Source organism: Haliotis rufescens, unplaced genomic scaffold (genome assembly GCF_023055435.1).
Source record: "Haliotis rufescens isolate VD_foot unplaced genomic scaffold, xgHalRufe1.0.p SCAF_19, whole genome shotgun sequence".
Classification (NCBI taxonomy): domain Eukaryota; kingdom Metazoa; phylum Mollusca; class Gastropoda; order Lepetellida; family Haliotidae; genus Haliotis; species Haliotis rufescens.
In genome coordinates, this window is record NW_025963879.1 from 10,150,414 (window position 1) to 10,160,570 (window position 10,157).

Here is a 10,157-nt window from a genome sequence, read left to right on the forward strand (position 1 = left end):
TATATTTCATAATTGCTTTTGTGTAAATATGATGTTGATTTTAACATGAGAATGTATTGTAGCATACTATTCATTGCTGTATTGTACTTTGACATGATTGTTACTATGGTTACAACTATCGGTGCTGACTATGCTGTATATATGTGACATGGTACACTGTTGTATACTGTAAAGAAATGGGGATCCTTGAAAGTTGTGTATGAACAAGTTTCAGTATCTAGGAAAACTTCCTGTCTACTGCTAAAAGTTGGAAAGATGGAATTTCACACAGGACCTCCAGATATCATAAAGAGGAAATATGAACGACATTCACTTTATTTTATATCTGTCATTTCAAACTGTCATTGGATTTGATAATGTCAGTGATTGGTGAAGCAGGTAAGACAGTTCCACGGTTTAGAAGTACAATCTCTAGGAAGTGTGTGTGAGTGTGCATGTTGCTCCAGTCTGAGCCCTAGCTGACATGCTGGTATGTTTACAACTACTAAGAGAAACAGGAGGATCAAATAACATGTTCTCAGTTTCTTGCCAAGGTTTGGGGGACAAGCCATTCCAGTTCATACATTTACAAGCTTATTCTATTTTGTCAAAGCAGATGAGTTCTTTTGAACAACTCTTGGCAACTACAAAACACTAGTTCCCTCAACTAAGAACATCAGTATTTACTTATTTCCCCCCCTGACCATATAGTAAGAACAGGGCCAGGGTGTATTGCCTGCCTGATCTGACTCCACCAAATGTCATCGGACTATAAACACACTGTAATACAGAGGACTGATAGCCCATGTATCCGAGGTCCTGTGCCAGTTCTTGTACCCAGGATCTGTAAGCTAGCTGTGGGCCAGGGTAATACCAACTGTGCCACAGGGAGACATTTGTCTGTGAATTATGTTGTATATATTGTCTGTATTGTACGCTTAGGAAACCGACTAGATGATGTGTCATGTCTGTAGTTTTTTTGTTTGCCATTAGTGCTTGCCGCTGGACCGTGCAATGACCAGGAGTCTGCAGGACATTCCAACAGCTGAACACATATACATGTAGGAGACAAAGGATATTTGAAATGATAGAAAGATCAGCAAATATGTGTACTTGATATCCATTAGCAAGAAAAGAATAAGCTGACTTCCATGTGAGTTCATTTGGGACAAAAAAGATGGAATACTTTATTGGTTTCATAGACAGAATCAGGTTTACCATATTTAGCTACCTGTACTTACACATCTACTTTGCTAAAGGTTACTGGCATAAAATGTGAGGCAGCCAAAGGAAAGACCTTGGAAAGAAATCTGAAGAACAAGGGGTGAACAAATAAAATGTGAGTTGTCTCCCCTTGACCATTCAAAACGTGCCAGTGTTTTGTAGATATTCTGGAACAATAGTGCAATAACACATAGTTAAATGATATAAAGGTTTCTATGGTACACATATAAAAGGACATACAGGTATAACAATATTTACAGCTTAAAGCAAAGCCTCATTATTTGGTCTCTTTCAGGTATGCTCTTTGACATGTCAGGGCCATAATATTATATCATCATTCTTGATATATCGTGGCTTTCTAGATTTATTGAAAATGACTAACCAAAGAAATTTCCATTTGTAAATAGTTATTATCTAAGCAGTGCTTTATCTTATTTAGGCAGTCCTGTGTAGAATTCCTTATCAACTTGATCATTGCTCATATCACCAACAGTAACTGGAGAGCCAGTATGCTCAAGATACCCGACTTTACATACTTAATATGTCGGGCTGCTACTATGTGCGACAAATACTGTTTATGATATGATTTTTTTCATGTACAGTATTCGAAACTTTCCGTTACTTAGCCAATCATTCCTGCCACAGTATAAAACAAATTCACTTAATACAAAAAAACATTGATGATACTTTATTATTGAGAGTAAAAAATAATCATGTTAAGAAATTCATTTTTCATCAGCTCCAAAATGTAGTTGCTTATGACACATGAACATAATTTATTTACCGGTTGTAGTATTATTATCAACCATTCATCCTTTAATTATTTTATTTAATTTATGTGCAGTATTCCCACAAATAAAATAAATGTATTCAAAGGTATTATCACATTGTCCAACATCATAAGAATCTCAGATATTCAATTCTGAAGACTTTTTTTTCAAAACATTGTCCAGATTTGAGAGTATTTTCTGTATGGTGGCAATAGTGGAAAAAGCAAGAAGTCATTATTTTGACATAGCATATCTTTGTTCTGTTACAGCTTCAAGTCTCTTGCATTGTTCATTGTCATGTATTGTGACCTAACTACATGAATTAAATACTTCCAAGTGAGATGCCATTTGTTTCATTATTTGATTATGTGTTACCCAATCTCATTAATAGGAGACCTCTTACTCTGAAACAATGCCTCTCTGCATGAAATCATGAAAATCTGAGGACGCCTCGTGAGTCATACAGTATTAGTGACCAGTTTGAAATTCTATTTATCTCCTACACTTTAAACTTAATCACCTCATAAACCAATTTTCCACTGAAGCTGAAACTCACTTGTTCCCAACAATGATGACACCTGCATTTGTTCAAGAGGGTCAAATCAAATTTTCAATATGTTGACCACATCAGCCATAAACAGGTCACTTTTCATGGTTGCCATGTTCAGCTACACAAAATAACACTGTATCAGTATATTACAGATATTTATTCAATGTACAAGCATCCATACATTTGAATTTACTACACTTGCATATCTCTGGTACAATGACTTCACTGTACAATGATTTCACAAATACATGTAGTTGGAAGCAAAGCTACATCACCATCATCACTCCCCAATTTAATATGAATTCTTCTCCCATGTTATTTCTGGAAATTTCTCCAAATACAATTAATGTCATTTGGAATTTAAATGTTCATCTTGTTGACCAATGTTGGTCAAGTTGAGTTGGACCTCTACCTTCGAGAGCATTCACAAGAGCACGTCCTAATGCCACCTTGTGAAGATGGGGGAAGAGTTATTGATCCAACTAAACAACAGAACTTCAGTTAATTGACAACACCAGTTCTTAACTTCTACAGCTAGGTAGACGTGGTTCAGTGAGGCATGTCCAAGTCTCACCAATATCACAAGCCCTTCATTAACCACCCAACATATCTGGCATCACATACACTAATGTCCATTTAGTACTTGACTACTGCTTGTATGACATTCACAATGTAGCCAGGATCCTGGTGAAGGATATAAACATGACAATGATAGTCTGACCCACTCCACACACAAGGGCATAGAACGGTGTTATGACAAAGTCTGAAGCTCGGAACACTCCTGCAATAACAGCACCTAAAAGACAGAATAAGCAGAATTAAAGACAGTACCTTCACTTTGTAAATCTGCTTATTTGAGCCTCAACTAATAGTGTTGAAACAAAAGTATTGCATGTACTTAGTTATTTTGACCATGACTATTTTAAACATTTTTACAGAACTATGACAAGGAAAGGATGCATTAACTGTGAATCAATCATGAATTTGGAAAATTTGAAATTCTGACTGGTCAAACAGCTGATTTGACTACCACATCACAACGGAAACAAACATTCATATAAAATAAAAAATTCCAAATCATTGTCAGTAGGCATATAGAAATAGTGCTTATACAATTATAGGTTACAAAATATAGTTTCAATATTCAAAGTTTGTGTGGCAACAGATGTTGAAAAGAAAACATAATAGGTATCTCAAGTTTGGAGACAACCGTGAGCTTGAAAGTTGGTGTCAACACCAGACTGTTGTGTCATATCCTATGCATCATAATAAGCAGTGTGATGTTATAATAGTGATGTGCAGTGTATACATTTAGTACTAAACCATGCAAGTCTTGCTTCATTTTCTTTAGGGATGATAACTTTGTCTTAGCTTAGGGAGTTGCTTTGCTACACTTTCAAGCCTGAAATACATATGGGTAAATTATGATGTAAAACAAGAATGCTTGAGCACAGCACCATACTTTTTGACAGGCAAGTGTCAGTGTTTCCTTAATTCAGATCGAAGCCTCACACAAAACACTGAGCTCTACCAAATCTGCTTTACTCAAGATCTTCGCCAACACCAAGAAGTTTGCATGTAACTTTCTTATGGTACAATGGAAATATACATCATGTACAAATTTTAAATTGAAGACAGTGTGTTTATCTCTAATTATTTACTATTAAATTCCCAATTAAATATTCATATTTAAAAAAAATCATTTTATTAAATTTTTTTTATCTAAATATATCCAAGACGTTCATGATGCACGATGACTAACTTTGTTAACTACTTTGCATGAATGGTGTGTAAGACCTACTTGTAACGACACCTCCAGTGAGAGGAGATAAGACTCCCATTGCCACAATCACAACTGGAATCCACCGGCCCAGTTTGTGCTTCCTCAGTCTGCACACAGCAATAAGAGAAGCTATCACATGGACAAACATTGAGGAGAACAGGGCCCACAAGAAGATCTGGTACCACATTTCTGAAACAATGACGAGTTTTCATCTTTTGACCTGTTTTCATCAATTATTTCATCTAACATAATGGCAGGAATAGAGATAGACAATAACACTCACCCACCAGACCATTGCTAATGAAGTATTAAAAGTCTCCATGTCCTGCTGATTTGCCCATGACAAGCTGTATGTTGAGAGAACTAGTCACCACGAAGAAAAAAAACACCACCTTCCACTAAACAAAACATCATGACAAATAATAAAGATCGGTGAATGTTTCCATCATGTAGAAAATCTTATTGTTAATAGCCAAATGTGCCCACTCACATATACTTGTATAGTATTTGACTAGTGAGAGGACCAGTTTTTGACAACAGAAGACACTACAGGTAGTCCCCTGCATTCTTATTCAACATGTTGCAAACAACTGATGTTGAGTCTTGTGTCCACTCAGCTTCGTGTTAAATTAATATTCAGAGTTGCTCACCAGGGACACACGTGAACTGGCCATAGTCTGAGCTAAACACAGAGCCAGGGGACACACATGAACTGGCCATAGTCTGAGCTAAACACAGAGCCCGGGGACACAAGTGAACTGGCCATAGTCTGAGCTAAACACAGAGTGAGGGGACACACATGAACTGGCCATAGTCTGAGCTAAACACAGAGCCCGGGGACACATGAACTGGCCATAGTCTGAGCTAAACACAGAGTGAGGGGACACACATGAACTGGCCATAGTCTGAACTAAACACAGAGCCAGGGGACACACATGAACTGGCCATAGTCTGAGCTAAACACAGAGCCAGGGGACACACATGAACTGGCCATAGTCTGAGCTAAACACAGTGCCAGGGGACACATATGAACTGGCCATAGTCTGAACTAAACACAGAGCCAGGGGACACACATGAACTGGCCATAGTCTGAGCTAAACACAGAGCCAGGGGACACACATGAACTGGCCATAGTCTGAACTAAACACAGAGCCAGGGGACACACATGAACTGGCCATAGTCTGAGCTAAACACAGAGCCAGGGGACACACATGAAATGGCCATAGTCTGAACTAAACACAGAGCCAGGGGACACACATGAACTGGCCATAGTCTGAACTAAACACAGAGCCAGGGGACACACATGAACTGGCCATAGTCTGAGCTAAACACAGAGCCAGGGGACACACATGAACTGGCCATAGTCTGAGCTAAACACAGAGCCAGGGGACACATGAACTAGCCATAGTCTGAGCTAAACACAGAGCCAGGGGACACACATGAACTGGCCATAGTCTGAGCTAAACACAGAGCCAGGGGACACACATGCTGAAACATGCTATTAATAAATGAAAGCAAAACACTGAGTTTCAGGTACTTGAAGTATCTAAGTAACTATATGTCTGCTAAACTAACACAAACACATACATGCATTGGTATTCATTTATGGGTTAATGCAATAGGTAAGTTGAAATATTCTCTCTATCCAATGAACAGCATCACATGTTCAACAACATGATAGTTGCTCACTTGAGGCTGCAGTTCAAATACCATCAAATACTGCTCACATTTCAAAAATGGGCGGTTAACATGGATAAAGGATTTAGATAAAAAAAACGTAGGTCAAATGAATAAACTTGTGTGCTATAATAAGGTTGGGGTAACCACAGATTGGCATTGAATACATCAAATGAAGTATTATACAGTGTACCCCCAATGATGCTTTGTCAGTCTCCTGTATTGTCCTCTATTTTCAATAGCACTAATTTCCCAAATGCGAAATTGTCTCTATAGTAACTGGTAATGTTGCTCACCCAGTCATAGGCGATTCCTTTGTTTATGAGGTGAACATTTCCTAAAAATAATGTTGGTTCAAAGTGTAGAATTTATCCATGAATGGCATGGTAAATATATCCATAACACAACTGCATGATTAGCGCTAAAAGTTGGATATGTTTCCCAAAGTGAAACATCACAAATTATCTGTTGTTCATTATTTATACCTCGGTCTAACTTTTTTTTACTCCAACTGGGGTATTAATGATATTATCAAACCTTCATCAGTCATGTCCATGTCAGAATGATGAGATCTGATTGGTACACATCATCTGGATAAAATACTGCCTTACCCGCCTTGGCCCTTGGCGGGTAATAAATTTCTCAGCGGGGGAATAAATCTCTTATACCCCGCCACAAGCAATGCAGGCTGCACCGAGAGGCAGAAAAAAAACCTCATACCCCACTTTCAAAAGCCACAAACCCCACACCCCAAGTCAATGGAAGTCATGTGACATAGCTAAACAGCTGTTTTCTATTAATTTTGAATTTGTGTTTATTCTTTTACAGTGTCACATTAAAAGATGTTGGTAAGATAAATTTGTTGTAGCAGGATCACGAGGAGTACATGGGGTAAGATAAATTTGTTGTAGCAGGATCACGAAGGGTACAAGGGGTTTTATGCGTCCCATAACTGGGACGCATTAAACCCCATGTACCCCTCGTGATCGTGCTACAACTTATAACATATATATATATGCCATGATCTCCTGTAAATGTAAGTGGTCATTTGACTGGTTTTGTTTACCGACATTCCTTATACTGTTACAGTTTACCTTATGTTACATTGCTGACAGTAAAAACACCCCTACACACAACTTATAGACTGATTGTACTCTCACCTCCAAAACTGTCCAGGGCGTCATTTGCAGACAGCCACAAGACATTTAGAATTGAATCCAGCTCGTCCGTTTGAAAATCCTTTGTAGCAGTCATAACAATATATTGATGCGTTATACCCAACAACAACCTTTAGATTGTCAATTGTACATGGACAAGTTGGATGCAGCCTACAGGTAGCAAAATGACTACATTTTGCATCACTGACACGCTATCAGAGAGCAGACTCGCTTCTCCAACACCTGAGTAACACCCAACTAGCTGTGACATTCACATGGCCATAGTACTGTCCGCCTATGACGTTTTGTTCAAGTATTTTCAATTAACACTTTAGACTTATTGGCTATGGTCTCCATAGTTTACGGCGACGAAAAGCATGTACAAGTAATCAATACAAACAAGCGCTAGCGCTGAAGCAAGCTTTGTAGCCGGAAGTAAATAAAATCCGGGCAAAGGTGTCGTTTTGGAGAGTTGAACCGAAACGAACCTCACTGAGGTCCAGAAGCCAGTAATATATTTCATTGACAGTTGGAGACACATATAATTCTAATGAATTTAATGTCATATCGGTGAAAATTCCTTTAAAAAAAGACAATACTTGCCTAACATTCACAAGGCTGTTATCAAAAACGTTAAAGCCATACTGGTAGATCTATATACGTTTATCCAAAGACGTACAATCTATACTGAACCAAATTAAAAAACTTCACAATCCTAAAATTTTAACATTTTGACCAGTGGGCCCTTATTGTGTATTTAAACAGTAATGGCCACGTATTGTCTTCAGATAACACCCGTTTTTGTGCAGGTGAATCGATCAAAATCATGTGCACAGTACTATAGTGGCAAAAGTGGTTTTTCACGTGCAACTGGTCACGTGGCCATAATACCGCTAGTGTTTTCAGCCATACTTGTTAGCAGTCATTAACAAAAAAGAAAAACACAAGAAAACAAAAGTCTTTACGGCCATTTGTCATGCCACGCCTTCAAATGTGCAACGTGAACGTGCCATTGGCATGTTGCAGACGGGAACGTCCGTAGCTGAAGTCGCAAGGACGATGGGTTGTAGTCGACGGACTGTTTATGATTTACAGACGCGTCTACAGCAAACGGGTACCACCGCTGATCGCCCTCGGCCAGGTCGTCCACGTGTGACGTCACATATATAGGATCGTCAGATTATCTTACGTCACCTCCGTAACCGATTTTTGTCGGCTACATCAACCAGATATGAACTGTTTAGGGGTAGACTGAGTGCGCAAACTGTTCGAAACCGTCTGAGAACTGCTCACCTTCAAGCACGACGGCCATACTGCGGGCCGATTCTGACTCTCAATTACACAGACGTCAACGTCAATTGTGGGCACAGCGACACTTACGATGGACTCAGAGGAATTGGAATCAAGTCGTCTTCAGTGATGAATCCCGATTTAATCTTCGATTTGCTGATGGTAGGGCGAGGGTGTGGAGGCGCCGTCATGAACGTTACGCCCAGTGTTGTGTACAGGAAGTTGACAGATTCGAGGCGGAAGTGTCATGGTGTGGGGTGCTTTCTGTGGCAATGCACGTTCCAGGCTTCTTGCTTACCGCGACCAGGTACTGGCACCAGAACTTCTGCCTATTATGGCAGCACATGGACCCGGTTTGATCTTCCAACACGACAATGCCAGACCCCACACAGCAATTTTGACAAGGAATTTCCTTCAGAATGCGGGAGTCAACGTCATGGACTGGCCGTCAAGGTCTCCCGACCTCAATTCCATCGAACACGTCTGGGATGCTCTTGGCAGAAGTCTGCGCACTCTCCAGAACCAACCACAGAATTTACAAGATCTTGGCACCATTTTGCAGCAACAATGGCGTCTTCTTCCCAATCATGTGTTCACAAGCATCACAAGGTCCATGCGGAGGCGTTGTGTGGCAGTTGTCAACGCACATGGTGGCCATACACGCTACTGAACTTGTGTTCCATCAGATTCTCGTGCTTGGGACTTATGATTTAAACTGTTGATGTTATTACCGAATACCGTAGGTGCTTGGAACAAATTATGGTTACCACCGTTAATTAAAATCCTTCTTTGGACATTGATGATTAAAAATTACCTTCTCTGATACATTTGTCCGTTGTATATCATATATGGGATTACTTTTAAAAATGTTAAGTTTTTAATTTGACTCAGTATAAATACGTCTTTGGTGTATCTATTCATACATCCATTTCAACAAAGACAACATTCCCTGCGTCATTCCATCATTCTTACTTTCATTGAATAATTAAAATCATTTAACAAAGACAACGGTCTCTTAGTCATTCTAACATTTTTACTTTCATTTGATTATCAGTCCTTAATAATCATTCAACAAAGACAATATCATCATACTTTTCGTACATCGATCCACGCATGCATAACCAAGTCATCTTCTAACCCGACATGGTATCGGGTGGGAAAAGCGGACTACTTTGATGACGCGGATTGACGATTAGACCGGGATGGGCAAACAATGGCAGCAAGAAGAGCACGCACGCACACGTGCATAGTTTACGGAGAAACAATTTGCTCAAATGACTCAAGTGTTTGTGGATATACTTCAATGACATGTAATGGACACAACAAAAGATTTCACTAAACTCTGTCAAGGTGCATATACTCCTATGAGCTCACACAAAGTTCAAGTCAGTTCTTGATTGATGACCAATGGACCAATCAGAATCGAGTAATTTCCAAATTCATGTTAGAATTATTAATTGTCTTTTGGGCCTAAAGGTTGTATTTGCCGAAATAATAAATAAATATATATAAATAAGTGGTATACACCCGCATCTTGAAGCGGAAAACGTGCACATGACGGCATCAATGATGGTTGTATTACTTCAACATTGCTGTCAGCATTAGCAAACAACCTGTCGGGCTCGTGAAATAATAATAATTTGTTTACATAGAGGATATTTAGAGAATACCCAACGTGTGAGTACGAGTGATCGAGTGAGTCAGTATTCCAGTTATATCATTATATC

At 39.2% G+C, this 10,157-nt stretch overlaps 1 protein-coding gene across 1 annotated transcript; it reads right to left on the reverse strand.

The window, feature by feature from the left end:
- Nucleotides 1-2,661: 2,661 nt before the first annotated feature.
- LOC124113349 (transmembrane protein 170A-like) lies at nucleotides 2,662-7,585 on the reverse strand. The gene is made up of 3 exons (XM_046473637.2): nucleotides 7,144-7,585; nucleotides 4,325-4,495; nucleotides 2,662-3,319 (listed from the first exon to the last, which is right to left on the reverse strand). Exons 1-3 carry the CDS (start codon nucleotides 7,235-7,237, stop codon nucleotides 3,189-3,191), a joined length of 396 nt encoding a protein of 131 aa, XP_046329593.1. The 5' UTR covers nucleotides 7,238-7,585; the 3' UTR covers nucleotides 2,662-3,188.
- Nucleotides 7,586-10,157: the final 2,572 nt, after the last annotated feature.

What these genes read in the sequence shown, in the direction of transcription:
- LOC124113349 (XM_046473637.2), bottom strand. Translation starts at nt 7,237, where the DNA reads ATGACTGCTACAAAGGATTTTCAAACGGACGAGCTGGATTCAATTCTA. An exon ending in CGCCCTGGACAGTTTTGGAG is followed by an intron (nt 4,496 to 7,143) that starts GTGAGAGTACAA and finishes TCATTGTTTCAG; the next exon opens with AAATGTGGTACCAGATCTTC. An exon ending in CACTGGAGGTGTCGTTACAA is followed by an intron (nt 3,320 to 4,324) that starts GTAGGTCTTACA and finishes TCTGTCTTTTAG; the next exon opens with GTGCTGTTATTGCAGGAGTG.